Source organism: Salvelinus namaycush, chromosome 5, assembly GCF_016432855.1.
Source record: "Salvelinus namaycush isolate Seneca chromosome 5, SaNama_1.0, whole genome shotgun sequence".
Lineage (NCBI taxonomy): Eukaryota > Metazoa > Chordata > Actinopteri > Salmoniformes > Salmonidae > Salvelinus > Salvelinus namaycush.
The window spans coordinates 62269748-62284661 of record NC_052311.1 but is presented as its reverse complement, the minus strand read 5'-3'; the positions used below and the strand labels follow the sequence as shown (position 1 = coordinate 62284661).

Genomic DNA, 14914 nt, shown 5'->3' with positions numbered 1-14914 from the left:
GATAAGCGGTTAAATCTGATTAGCAACACAGATGTTTGATCCTATTAGTGCTTAGTGGTCTTCTACTCAGCCATTTTGGTGGTAAGTTACAGTATCGTCCCATAGAATAGAGTAGTGCAGTGGTTACCAACCCTGGTTCAGGAAAGCCTTTTTAGAGCAGGATTTTTTCCTGTCACGCCTGCTCCCGCTCTCCCTCCCCAGGATTACGCACTCCTGCCACCAACAGTACGCACACCTGCTTTTCCCCGTCACGTGCATCAGCGATTGGACTCAATCACCTCTGTCATTACCTCCTTTATATCTGTCTGATTTCCCGCTCTGTTCCCTGCTGCAGCATTGCTTGTCGCATGTCCTTGTTCACCTGTGTGCTGAAGCTGTGCCTGTATTGTTACCCGTTTGTTCCTGATTATATGTTGGCTCTCCGTACCTGCTTCTCATCACCAGCGTCGGTTACTTACACTTCCAACCTAGTATTTAAAACATAAAACGTGATTCAACCAATCAAGGACTAGATATTATTTGAATCATGGGATGGAACAAAAGGCTGTACTAAAATACTAAAAAGTGTTCTTAAAGTAGTGAATGTGCTAAAAGCCTGTACTCTTGTGGCTCTCCAGGACCAGTGTTTTTACCTCTGATGTAGTGAGTCATTTGGTCATTGGCCATCAGTTCTCCATCAGTTGGTCTTTGGCCTTCAGTTTTCAGCCTGTTTCTCCAGCAGGCCCTTGAGGTGGGCGTGTAGCGGCTGGCACACAGCCTGGTAGCCCTGCGGGGTGAGGTGGAGGTAGTCATACAGGTCCTGGTGGGAGATGCTGCCGTCCGAGTGCACCAAGCCGGGGTCCACATTGAGGAGGGAGGCGTGGGGGAGAGAGGACACAGCCTCCTGAACCAGCTTGTTAACCTGGGCGTTCCTCTCCCGCAGGGAGTTGGGCATCTTACCCCTGGGTAGCACTCCCTGTGGTTGGAAACATACATGATAGCACAGGAGGCTGCTGAGAGGCGAAGAGCTCACAACAATGTCCGGAATGGAGCAAATGGAATGGCATCAAACACCTGAAAACCATGTGTGTGATAGCATTCCACTGATTCAGCTCCAGCCATTACCACAAGTCCGTTCTCCCAAATTAAAGGTCCCACCAACCTCCTGTGCATTGTAGTCACTAGATTCCCATGCTAGAAAGGACAAATGTGCCAATATGGTTAGCAATGATAATGGAGTCCATAAAGTATGCAGTTCATAATTTAAGTTTGTGTTATCAAAAAGGTTAATGGTTGTAAAGGGGATTTTCCAGGTGAACAAAACGGAGAGCAGTCAATCATATTAATCTAAATCCCTTCAGTTTATTACAAGAATTCAAGGAGAACATCTCCAGAACAGAAGCCAAGAGAAATGTCTAACGGGCTTCTCTGAGAGGGCACTTATATATTAATCCTACAGCAACGAGTGTTGAATAAACAAGTCACAACATCAGCGGCTACAGAATCAGTGTGTCCTCTGCAAAGTCAGCTTGTCTTTGATGAGTTGGACTATGGCCATGATGCCTCCACAGATCTGTTCTGCAGTGTGACCATGATTATTGGTGCCCACCCACAGCACCACAACCTGGTGGAGGCAGAGAGACAAACATCAACTTGGTGGGCAGTTTCATTCATACCACTTGATTTAAAAGCATGTTCAATGATTGATACTGAAAGTGCTTTTTGGCCCAGGAACAGGCGTGGGACCATGGGTCTGTGCAGCCATTAGGGTTTAAATCTGAACAAGGAGTAGTGTACTATCAACTCTAATGTAATGTACTAACGTGTTGTCTTCGTGTTTGCCGCTGATGTGGGTCAACTCTCCATTGCTCAATCTCCACAAGGCATGCTGTGTTGCGTCACCTACTCAGCAAACTGGATGCAGTCTATCACAGTGCCATCCGTTTTGTAACCAAAGCTCCTTATACCACCCACCACTGCGACCTGTATGCTCTCGTCGGCTGGCCCTCGCTTCATACTCGTCGCCAGACCCACTGGCTCCAGGTCATCTACAAGACCCTGCTAGGTAAAGTCCCCCCTTATCTCAGCTCGCTGGTCACCATAGCAGCACCCACCTACAGCACACGCTCCAGCAGGTATATCTCTCTGGTCATCCCCAAAGCCAATTCCTCCTTTGGCCGCCGCTCCTTCCAGTTCTCTGCTGCCAATGACTGGAACGAACTACAAAAATCTCTGAAACTGGAAACAATTATCTCCCTCACTGGCTTTAAGCACCAGCTGTCAGAGCAGCTCACAGATTACTGCACCTATACATAGCCCATCTAAAATTTAGCCCAAACAACTACCTCTTCCCCTACTGTATTTATTGATTTATTTTGCTCCTTTGCACCCCATAATTCTACTTTGCACATTCTTCCACTGCAAATCTACCATTCCAGTGTTTTACTTGCTATATTGTATTTACTTCGCCACCATGGCCTTTTTTGCCTTTACCTCCCTTATCTCACCTCATTTGCTCACATTGTATATAGACTTATTTTTCTACTGTATTATTGACTGTATGTTTTGTTTATTCCATGTGTAACTGTGTTGTTGTATGTGTCGAACTGCTATGCTTTATCTTGGCCAGGTCGCAATTGTAAATGAGAACTTGTTCTCAACTTGCCTACCTGGTTAAATAAAGGTGAAATAAATAAATAAATAAAAACACATGAACTGTGTGATATTTGACAGAGTCAACATGGAGGCAGTACACATGGGCCCATGTGAGGGAGAACACCATCTCTCTGGCAAGATTAGATAGGTTTTATTGTTTTGAGCATCAATCTCAGGTCTGTAAATCAAGTGTGATAACCCCAGTTGGATCTTCTGATCATTGTTAAATAACAGAGGTGATGTTCATTAATGCTGTAAAACCCAAAAGTGCATACTGGCATTTTAATATACATTTATTGAGTGATGCTCACTTCAGGAAATGTTTTTTCTGGAAGAGGTGGAGATCTCAAAAGGCCAGTTTTGTATCCCTTCAACAGTGGTGGGATATAAGGAAAATCCAGATTCAACAATTCTGTAATCAGTACACGATGAATGTCACCAGAGACATCACCAGATCAATGAACGCCCTAGTGTTTGAAATAACGGAACTCCTGACGTTGGTTGAGACCACAGGAAATCGAGGCCATATTTAGGCCCTCAAGAGAAAAAAAAGCCACATTGGCAGACCTGCTGGGTATCAGAGCACAGGGGGAGTTGGCAGACCTGCTGGGTATCAGAGCACAGGGGGCGTTGGCAGACCTGCTGGGTATCAGAGCACAGGGGGCGTTGGCAGACCTGCTGGGTATCAGAGCACAGGGGGCGTTGGCAGACCTGCTGGGTATCAGAGCACAGGGGGCGTTGGCAGACCTGCTGGGTATCAGAGCACAGGGGGCGTTAGCAGACCGGCTGGGTATCAGAGCACAGGGGGCGTTGGCATACCTGCTGGGTATCAGAGCACAGGGGGCGTTAGCAGACCGGCTGGGTATCAGAGCACAGGGGGCGTTGGCAGACCTGCTCGGTATCAGAGCACAGGGGGCGTTAGCAGACCTGCTGGGTATCAGAGCACAGGGGGCATTGGTGAGAAGTACGTTTCAGGGAATCTCTGAAATGGATGCCTAATCCAAATTTTTCTTCGGTTTAGAGAAAAAGAATGGACCAAGAAGAATTATTCGTTGCCTCAAATCAGCTGTTGGACAAGAGCTCACTAGCCCTAGTGAAATTAGAAAGAGGACAGTAGAGTTCTATGCTGATGTAACAGTACAACTTTACGTCGTCCCCTCGCCCCGACACGGGCGCGAACCAGGGAACCTCTGCACACATCAACAACGGTTGCCCACGAAGCATCGTTACCCATCGCTCCACAAAAGCCGCGGCTCTTGCAGAGCAAGGGGCAACCCTACTTAATGTCTCAGAGCAAGTGACGTAACTGATTGAAATGCTACTAGCGCGCACCCGCTAACTAGCTAGCCATTTCACATCCGTTACACTGAGCTCTACAAGTGTGAGTACAAAGAGGATAAAACAGTGACACAACAGTTCCTTGATGGACTCCCACTGCTGGCTGCATTAGCTCAGGTTGAGCTAGAGCAACCATTGTTTTTGCAGGAGCTATACACTGCATTAAAAGGCATGGAAAATGGAAGGGCACCAGGCATTGATGGGCTTCCCATTGACTGTTTTGGGTCTTTTTGGGCCATGTTGGGAGAGGATTGGCTAGCAGTAGTTAACAATAGTTTGACCGGAGGGTTACTACCGATAAGCTGCAGGAGGGCTGTCCTCACCCTACTGCCAAAAAAGGGTGACTCTAGGGAGGTGAAGAACTGGAGGCCGGTGGCTTTATTGTGCACTGATTATAAGACCTAGCAGGCAGATAGGGGATAACATTTTCCTGATTCAGGAGTTTTTGGACGTCTCTAAGGCTATTGGGTTGGATGCTGGTCTAATTTCAATTGATCAGGAAAAGGCATTTGACCGAGTTGAACATCAATACTTATGGCACACTTTTGAGGCGTTTGGTTTCAGCTCTGGTTTTATTGCCATGATCAGGGTGATATATATGGTGACATTGAAAGTGTACTGGAAGGTAACGGTGGCTTGAGTGCTCCATTTAAAGTGTGTAGAGGTATTAGGCAGTGGTGTTCTCTGACAGGAATGTTATATGCCATCGCTATAGAGCCACTACTAAATAGCATTAGAAGTCACATTGAAGGGGCGTACCTTTCAGAGGATATTCCTCCTATTCGTCTCTCAGCTTATGCTGATGTAGTTATTTTAGTGAAAAATCAAGCAGAGGTGGATAGTTTGAGTCTCGTGGTTGATCGGTTTAGGGGAATATCCACTTCAAAGGTAAATTGGGGAAAAAGTTGTGCTTGACAGATTGGAAAATGTTCTGAAGGGATCATTGCTTTGCCAGAGGGGCTGGAATGGTATAAAGGAGGGTTTACGTATCTTGGAGTGTACCTAGGGGATGAGGGGACAATGGGAAAACATTGGAATTGTCACGAATCCCGCTTCCTGAGTCTGGGTTTGCCTGTGTGTCTGTCCTGGAGTGTGTTTCCGGTGTCCTGGAACGCACCCTGTCTGGTTGCCGGGCGAATTAGCTTGTTGGGAGATTGATGTTCACCCGCACCTGTGTCCCATCAGTAATCTGCACACCTGTCCTGATCATCACCTCTCCCCTTCAAAAGCTCTGACCTGACTTCCATTCCCTGCCGGATCGTTAGCCATGAACAGTATGTTGTGCCATAGTATCAGACTCAAGTTGGATAGTATTTGTTTTGTTGTTTTTGTTTACGTATTGCTTGCCTTGAACTTACCTCCGTTTGTTTTGCCTTCAGTTACTCACCCGGATCATTCACCCCATTCCCGCCTGGTTGACGGAGGATTCCGCTACTCCATTGGATTCACCTATTTCCTCCCCTCAATTCACCACCGCTGCCCGCTACGCCATCTGGATATATCTACCCTTTCACAATTACTTGTAAATAAATACTCACCTTCTTTCTACGCTCCTTGTCCTGGTCTGCTTCTGGGTTCGATTTTGAAAGAACGTGACAGAACGATCCGGCCAGTGATGAACCCAGCGGACCTGGTCTCCGTTTGCCATGCAATCACCCAGCAGGAGAAGATGTTGGGACAACACAAGACGGCGCTACACGAGATAGCGGGTTCGATCCGAAACTTATCGGATAGATTAACGAGTATCCAGGATCAGCTCAGGTTGCCGGTGGATCATCTACCACCTGTTTCACCCATATCACCTGCCGATTCGGGAGCGGGTTCCTTCCGTGAGCCCAAGGTTCCGACACCGGATAAGTACGAGGGAGATCTGGGAGGATGCCGTTCATTTCTTTTGCAATGTGGGTTAGTTTTTGATCTGCAGCCCTACTCTTACGCCACAGATAAGGCTAGGATAGCTTTTGTTATTGAGCTGCTGCGTGGTAGAGCTCTGGAATGGGCTTCAGCTGTTTGGGAACGACGGGACACCTGCATGACGTCATACCAGGGTTTCACGGCAGAGATGAGAAAGCTTTTTGACCATCCAGTCCGAGGTAAGGACGCAGCTAAACGTTTGTTCTCTCTTCGCCAAGGAACTCTCAGTGTGGCAGACTTTGTGATAGAATTCAGGACATTGGCTGTGGAGAGTGGTTGGAATGAGGAATCACTACAAGCGGTTTTTTACCAGGGGTTGTCGGAGCAACTCAAGGACGAGCTGATCTCCTATCCAGAGCCTAGTGACCTAGATAGTTTGGTCACCTTAGCTATTCGGGTAGATAATAGAGTCCGAGAGAGAAGGAGGGAGAAGAAGTGGGGTCCATCTAATCAATCTGAGACTCGGTTATCATTCGGGTCAGGAGATGGACCAGAACGGGTTGATCATTTTCCTTCACACGGGATAAGTGGAGGAGTTCTGCCGCCAGATCCTGAACCTATGCAAGTGGGGCGGCACGGGTTAACTAAGGACGAGCGCCAACGTAGACGTGAGACCAACAGCTGCCTCTACTGTGGTAGTTCGGGACATTACATCTCCGTTTGTCCTCAGCGCCCGTTAAACTGCTCGGCTCGTTAAGTTTGGGAGGTTTGTTAGCGAGCCAGTTTCAACCTCTTAAGAGTCCTGTCAGACCTCGTTTCCCTGCTACCCTCATAAATAAGGATCAGAGTTTAGCGATTAACGCTTTCATCGATTCAGGTGCCGATGACAGCTTCATTGATGCCGACTTAGTGGAACAGCTGGGGCTTTCCAAGGAGCAATTACCGGAAGCCATTGAAGCAACCACTCTGAACGGCAGTGTTCTGGCACGGATCACTATGAGGACTGAACCGGTTAAGATGTTGTTGTCGGGGAATCATTCAGAGGTTATTTCTTTTTTCATTTTGCCTTCCCTCCATGTACCTCTGGTTCTTGGATACCCCTGGCTAAAGGAACACAATCCCTCGTTCGATTGGGTGACTGGAAAGGTAACTAGTTGGAGCATTGAGTGCCATGCTAACTGCCTTAGGACTGCCTGTTCTCATGCTGTCCCCAGTCGGGTCTTTGAGTCTGCTTCTCCTGATTTGTCCCTGGTTCCTGAAACATATCACGAGTTGGGTGAGGTGTTCAGTAAGCAGAAAGCTCAGTCACTTCCTCCCCACCGACCTTATGATTGTACGATTAAGCTGTTCCCTGGAGCTGCCTTTCCCAAGGGACGGTTATACAGTATTTCTCGACCTGAGCGGGAAGCCCTGGAAACCTACATAAAGGAGTCTCTTGCTGCAGGTCTCATTCGTCCCTCGTCATCACCCCTGGGAGCTGGATTTTTTTTTGTGAGTAAGAAGGATGGCTCTCTTCGACCGTGTATTGATTATCGGGGGTTGAATGATATTACGGTCAAGAACAAGTACCCCTTGCCCTTGATGAGCTCCGCTTTCGATTCTTTACAGGGTGCTACTGTGTTTACGAAGCTTGATCTACGCAATGCGTATCATCTGGTTCGGATCAAAGAGGGGGACGAGTGGTTGACTGGATTCAATACACCTATGGGACATTTCGAGTACCTGGTGATGCCGTTTGGACTTTCCAACGCTCCAGCAGTGTTCCAATGTTTGGTGAATGACGTGCTGAGGGATATGATCGGTCTGTTTGTGTTCGTTTACTTGGATGACATCCTGATTTTTTCCAAGGAGCTTTCCAGCCACATCCAGCATGTTAAGCAGGTCCTGCAGCGGTTATTGGAGAACCGTCTGTTTGTGAAGGCAGAGAAGTGTGATTTTCACGCCCACACTACATCCTTTCTCGGGTACATCATCTCCAGGGGAGAGATCAAGATGGACCAAGAGAAGGTTCGGGCGGTTCGGGATTGGGTCCAGCCCGGTACGAGATTGCAGCTCCAGAGATTCCTGGGGTTTGCGAACTTCTATCGGAGGTTTATCCGTGATTACAGCCGGGTGGCCGCCCCATTAACTGCCCTGACGTCTTGCACCAGAAGGTTCTGTTGGACTCCTGAGGCAGACCGAGCATTTCTGGACTTGAAGAGTCGATTCACCAACGCCCCGATTCTCTCTCAACCTGACACTTCCCGTCAGTTTGTTGTTGAAGTGGACGCGTCTGATGTGGGGGTGGGCGCCATCCTGTCCCAGCGTAGCTCCACTGACGGTAAACTCCATCCCTGCGCTTTCTACTCTTGTCGTCTTTCTCCAGCTGAAAGAAACTACGATGTGGGTAATCGGGAGCTTCTCGCTGTGAAGCTTGCCTTGGAGGAGTGGCGTCACTGGTTGGAGGGAGCGGAGCAACCGTTTGTGGTCTGGACTGACCACAAGAATCTGGCTTACGTGCAATCGGCGAAACGTCTCAACTCCCGTCAGGCCAGGTGGGCTTTGTTTTTTGGACGCTTCAATTTTTCCCTGACGTTCCGACCTGGGTCGAAGAACGGCAAGGCGGACGCCTTGTCCCGGATGTTCTCCAAGACGGAGGAGAGTGGGGCCAAGACTGAGACGATTCTTCCCCAGAACCTTGTCGTGGGAGCCGTTACATGGAGGATTGAGGAGGATGTGATGGCGGCCCTTCGGACGCAGCCCGGCCCTGGTAACGGTCCACCCGGTCGGTTGTTCGTGCCTGAGTCGGTCCGTTCTGCTGTTCTTCAGTGGTCCCACGCCAGCAAGATAGCTTGTCACCCTGGCGTTGCTCGGACTATGGCGCTACTGCGCAGACGATTTTGGTGGCCTGCCATGGGAGAAGATACCCGGAGGTTTGTTGCCGCATGTCCTGTTTGTGCTCAGAACAAAAGTACCAATCGGCCCAGCTCTGGGCTTCTTCACCCCCTACCTATTCCTCGGCGACCTTGGTCGCATCTGGCCCTGGATTTTGTCACGGGATTGCCCCCTTCTGTTGGGAACACGGTCATTCTGACCATTGTGGACAGATTCAGCAAGTTTGCTCATTTTGTCCCTCTCTCCAAGCTTCCATCGGCTACGGAGACGTCTGAGATCCTGGTTAGGGAGGTTTTCAGGGTCCACGGATTGCCCAGTGACATTGTTTCTGACCGTGGTCCTCAGTTTACCTCTGCTGTCTGGAGATCTTTCTGTTTGGCCATTGGAGCTACAGTCAGTCTCACTTCTGGATTTCATCCACAATCTAATGGTCAGGCGGAGAGAGCCAACCAGAAGATGGAGTCCACGCTGCGTTGTCTTGTCTCCTCTGATCCTACCTCTTGGTCATCTCAATTACCCTGGGTCGAGTATGCCCATAATACCCTTCCGTCATCTGCCACTGGGATGTCCCCCTTCCAATGCCTGTACGGTTACCAACCTCCTTTGTTTCCTTCTCAGGAAAGGGATCTCTCGGTTCCCTCTGTCCAGACCCACATTCGTCGTTGCCACCGGACCTGGCATCGGGCCAGGAAGGCTCTCCTTAGAGTGTCTGACCGGTATCAGATCCAGGCGAATCGTCGCCGTATTCCTGCCCCAGCTTATACGGTCGGAGATAAGGTTTGGTTGGCTACACGGGATCTTCCTCTACGGACTGAGTCGAGAAAGTTGTCACCGAAGTTCATTGGTCCGTTTGTAGTGGAGAGAATCATAAATCCTGTTGTGGTTCGACTCAAGTTGCCTGCAACTCTTAGAGTACATCCCACCTTTCATGTCTCCTGCCTCAAGCCGGTTCACCTCAGTCCTCTGTTGCCCCCTCCTCCTCGTCCTCCTCCTCCTCGGATGATCGGAGGTGGTCCTGTCTACACGGTGCGCCGCATCATGGACTCCAGACGGCGGGGTCGAGGGTACCAGTATTTAGTGGATTGGGAAGGATATGGTCCAGAGGAGAGGAGTTGGATTCCTCGGCGTCAGATCCTGGATGACGACCTGCTTCGTGACTTCTACCGCCTCCACCCTGGCGCTCCAGGTAGTCCGCCCGGTGGCGTTCGTCGGAGGGGGGGTACTGTCACGAATCCCGCTTCCTGAGTCTGGGTTTGCCTGTGTGTCTGTCCTGGAGTGTGTTTCCGGTGTCCTGGAACGCACCCTGTCTGGTTGCCGGGCGAATTAGCTTGTTGGGAGATTGATGTTCACCCGCACCTGTGTCCCATCAGTAATCTGCACACCTGTCCTGATCATCACCTCTCCCCTTCAAAAGCTCTGACCTGACTTCCATTCCCTGCCGGATCGTTAGCCATGAACAGTATGTTGTGCCATAGTATCAGACTCAAGTTGGATAGTATTTGTTTTGTTGTTTTTGTTTACGTATTGTTTGCCTTGAACTTACCTCCGTTTGTTTTGCCTTCAGTTACTCACCCGGATCATTCACCCCATTCCCGCCTGGTTGACGGAGGATTCCGCTACTCCATTGGATTCACCTATTTCCTCCCCTCAATTCACCACCGCTGCCCGCTACGCCATCTGGATATATCTACCCTTTCACAATTACTTGTAAATAAATACTCACCTTCTTTCTACGCTCCTTGTCCTGGTCTGCTTCTGGGTTCGATTTTGAAAGAACGTGACAGGAATAGTGGAAAGGAGGATGAGGAGATGGCGTTGGTTGTTATCTCGTATGTCATACAGGGGGCGTACTATTATTGTTAATAATGTGGTTGCCTCTGCACTATGGCATCGGTTGTCATGTTTAGACCCACCATCTGGACTTCTGGCTAAGATACCGGTGATTGTTGTAGATTTCTTTTGGAATAAATATCATTGGGTTCCACAAAGTGTTTTGTATTTGTCAAAAGATGAGAGGGATCAAGGTCTTGTACATCTTGCTAGTAGGGCTGATGCTTTCCGGTTTCAGTTTATTCAAAGGTTGCTTTATGGACTGGAAAATGTGGTTTGGAGAGGGGTGACAGGTCTTGTATTACAGAAGGTCGGGATTAGGTTTAAAGAAGGCTTCGCTTTTGTTTGATAGTAGCCAGATTTCTAGGGAGGGAATACCTCCGTTTTACAGAGGCCTTCTTAGGATTTGGAGCATAATGAAGGTGTCCAGAAGCACTCCAGCGGAGTCAGTGCATTGGCTGCTGGAGGAACCTCTGGTGTATGGGGCAAGACTGGTTTGTACAACTGCAGCTGTTCCACATTTCTCCAAAATTCTGGTGAAAGGGAAAATCATCACCCTAAAACAGTTAATGGTCATGGCTGGGCCCAGCTTAATGGATGGAGGACGGGTGGCTAAACATTTGGGGGTCAGGTCGGAAAGAATTGTCGGGAAGCTGCAGGAAGGCTCTGTCAGTAGAAGAGTGGTTTCTGCTTAATAATCACAAGAAGAAGGTACAAGATGAAAAGTACAATTTCCAAGAATAGGGATTACACCCAATATCCCAGAGTCAGAAAGAAAGGCATTATTACTGAATTTGAGAGGGTTGGAAGAGGTGGGTTTGGATGAGGTGAATAGGAAAGACTTATATAGGGGGTGTGTCAATGTTTTGAATAAAGATAAATTGAAGAATAGAAAAGACACTTCTTGGAGGGGAAAACTGGGTATTGGTGACAAGGTAAAGTCAGCATGGAGAGCACTGTACAAGCCACCGTTACAAAAGGGCACTGGTGACATGTAATGGATGGTTTTGCATGGCATCATTGCAGTTATTGCTTTTGTATCTGTTATTAACTCAGATGTTGGAGATGGATGTCCTTTTTGTAACAAAAGAGAAACAATTGTTCACTGTTTTACGGAGTGTGAGAGGATAAAGCCTCTCTTTGTTTACAGCTGTAGGTATAAGGGCACAGGGCGAGACCCAGATGCAGACACGGGATGCAGATGGTTCGAGTGTCTGATATTTATTATAATCCAAGGGACAGGCAAGAGAATGGTCGTGGACAGGCAAAAGATCATAAACAAGGTCAGAGTCCAGGAAGTACAGAGTGGCAGGCAGGCTCGAGGTCAGGGCAGGTAGTATGGTCAGGCAGGTGGGTTCAGAGTCAAGGTAGGCAAGGGTCAAAATCGGGAGGACTAGCAAAAGAGAGATAAGAAAAAGCAGGCGCACGGAAAAACACGCTGGTTGAGAAGACAAGACGAACTGGCAACAGACAAACAGGGAACACCGGAATAAATACCCAGGTACTAATGGGGAAAACAGGTGACACCTGGAGGTGGGTGGAGACAATCACAAAGACAGGTGAAACAGATCAGGGCGTGACAGTAGGGGAGATTTTAAATAACATTGTTTTTCATTGGGGGTGTCAATATAGTAATAAACAGAAAAGAAAATGTCAACTATTACATTTTATTTTGGGACTAAGATGTCAATTTATCTGAGTAGGAAACATAAAATAGGCACGGGATATGGGCAGGATGTAAGATCTGTTTTTAAAGGATTAGTCAAAGCGAGAATAAAAGTGGATTTTGAGTTCTTCTCGCCTGTAAAAGATCTCCCAGTGTTTGAGGAGAAGTGGGATTATGAAGGAGCAGTTTGTTTTGTGGAGGAGGGGAAACTATTTTTTGTTGATGAAATGAGTTGAATGTATATATATATATATGTATATATACAGTATATACATATATATATATATATATATATATATATATATTTATGCTTTCTCTCTCTCTCTCTCTCTCTCGCTCTCGCTTGATCTCTCTCGCTCTCTCTCTCTCTGGGAGGCCTTGATCCTTCCAGTGTCTCAACAGCATCTACTTATCCAAGTCAGTATCCAACTACCTAAAACCATTAAACACTACCTCTAATCTCTTACCATTACTACCAAAACAATTATGTTAACTCCCAATTATATAGAGCCACATTTTATTATATGTGTAGTAACATAGTATTTGGCATTGTGTTATATGTTCGCTATTTTGTTATGACATTGCGACAGTGGTTATTATGCTGTAACAATGAAGTGAAGAGTAAATCAATCTCCCTGGAAAGTTGACCTGATTTAACAGTTCTGTCCTATGTGGGTTGAGTGAGAGCTGAATTCAAGACAACCTTCACCTGTACCTCCAACCGCATCCCAGGATACACTACACCTGGTTGTTGAAGGAGCGCACTTTATATGAGAGTGAGTTGACCTGTTGTTTCTACTGCTGGTCATCTGTATGGGACTGCTGTTCCTCCTGGATCCCTAGAGGGGACGCTATAGGACAACAGCAGATTGGAAATACTTAGGAGAACGTTGAATGAGGCCAGGTTCACATTCAGAACGAACAATAAAACAGGAACTAACATTTTGAAATTTAGTCCTGTCCAAAAAGAATGCTCATTACTCATTTCCATAATAATGTTTCCTCTGTTACGGCATAATGATAGTTGAGTAATTGGAAGTTATCCAGTGAATTATGTTTATCATTCACATGCAGTGGATGATGATGGGAAAATAATAAACCAACATATTTATATTTTCTATGTAATATTTTCTGGTTTTCAATAAAGTGGCTTGCCGAAAGTATTCACCCCCCTTGGCATTTTTTCTATTTTGTTGACTTACAACCTGGAATTAAAATGGATTTTTGGGGGGTTTGTATCATTTGAGTTACACAACATGCCTACCACTTTGAAGATTAAGAATATGTTTTATTGTGAAACAAATAAGAAATAAGACAAAAAAAACTGAAAACTTGAGCGTGCATAACTTATTCACCCCCCCCCCCCCCCCCCAAAGTTAATACTTTGTAGAACCTCCTTTTGCAGCAATTACAGCTGCAAGTCTCTTGAGGTATGTCTCTATAAGCTTGGCACATCTAGCCACTGGGATATTTGCCCGTTCTTCAAGGCAAAACTGCTCCAGCTCCTTCAAGTTGGACGGGTTCCGCTCGTGTACAGCAGTCTTTAAGTCATACCACAGATGCTCAATTGGATTAGGCTTTGGGCTTTGACTAGGCCATTCCAAGACATTTAAATGTTTCCCCTTATACAACTTGAGCGTTGCTTGAGCAGTATGCTTAGGGTCATTGTCCTGCTGGAAGGTGAACCTCTGTCCCAGTCTTAAATCTCTGGAAGACTGAAACAGGTTTCCCTCAAGAATTTCCTTGTATTTAGCGCCCATCCATCATTCCTTCAATTCTGACCAGTTTCCCAGTCCCTGCCGATGAAAAACGTGGGGATAGTGTTTTCGGCGTGATGAGAGGTGTTAGACATAGCATTTTCCTTGAGGGCCAAAAAGCTCAAATTTAGTCTCATCTGACCAGAGTACCTTCTTCCACATGCCTTTTCTTTAACCTTTTGTCAATAGGGGGTGCTGTTTACACTTAGAAAAAAAATTGTTCCCAAATTAAACTGCCTCGTACTCAATTCTTGCTCGTACAATATGCATATTATTATTACTATTGGATAGAAAACACTCTCTAGTTTCTAAAACCGTTTGAATTATATCTGTGAGTAAAACAGAACTCGAGTTGGAGCAATTTTCCTATGAGGAAGTGAGAAATCTGAAATCTGCAAGCTGTTCTGAGGTCAGTTTATTAATTGGCCTGTCTTCTATTGGTTGAGATGCACTGCATACGCCTTCCCCTGGATGTCAGCAAATAGTGAGAATTGGAATGGAGTTGCTAGGCAGATCTGAGGCCTTATAAATAGGCTCGGAACGTGGTGTCCTCCCTTTCCACCATTCGCCAAGACGCAAGACAGACCTCAGGATGGCGTTCTAGAAAGCTCCCGTTATAGCCCTTAGATATATCCGGCTCTGATTTTATTCGATATAGGTGTTAAAGACATCATAATGTTGTTATTTTAAACCGAGTTATATCAGTTTATATCAGTATATTGCGATTTTCGGATATTTATTTGTGCTGCGTTCTAGTGAGTTGGACACGTCTTAGCCACATGGCTAATGTTTACTGCTAATTCCAAAGTTGAAAGCAACAATCTACAACCGAGCAACGATTCTTTTGGACAAAGGACAACTTGCCCAAGATTCTGATGGGAGCTCATCAAAACGTAAGAACTATTTATGATGTTAATTCGTTGTTCTGTTGAAAAATGTAAAACTCATATTCCGCTATTCA

The 14914-nt window shown here is 46.8% G+C and overlaps 1 protein-coding gene across 1 annotated transcript; it reads right to left on the bottom strand.

Moving 5' to 3' along the window:
* Positions 1-577: 577 nt before the first annotated feature.
* LOC120047240 (platelet-activating factor acetylhydrolase IB subunit alpha1-like) lies at positions 578-4679 on the bottom strand. Its single transcript, XM_038992769.1, has 3 exons — positions 4662-4679; positions 1508-1603; positions 578-964 (listed from the first exon to the last, which is right to left on the bottom strand). Exons 1-3 carry the CDS (start codon positions 4677-4679, stop codon positions 695-697), a joined length of 384 nt encoding a protein of 127 aa, XP_038848697.1. The 3' UTR covers positions 578-694.
* Between the last annotated feature and the right edge of the window lie 10235 nt (positions 4680-14914).

Excerpts from the sequence above, each read along its gene's own strand:
- LOC120047240 (XM_038992769.1), bottom strand. Across the intron at positions 965-1,507 it reads TCCAACTCATCAAAGACAAG|CAACCACAGGGAGTGCTACC; the intron begins CTGACTTTGCAG and ends CATGTATGTTTC.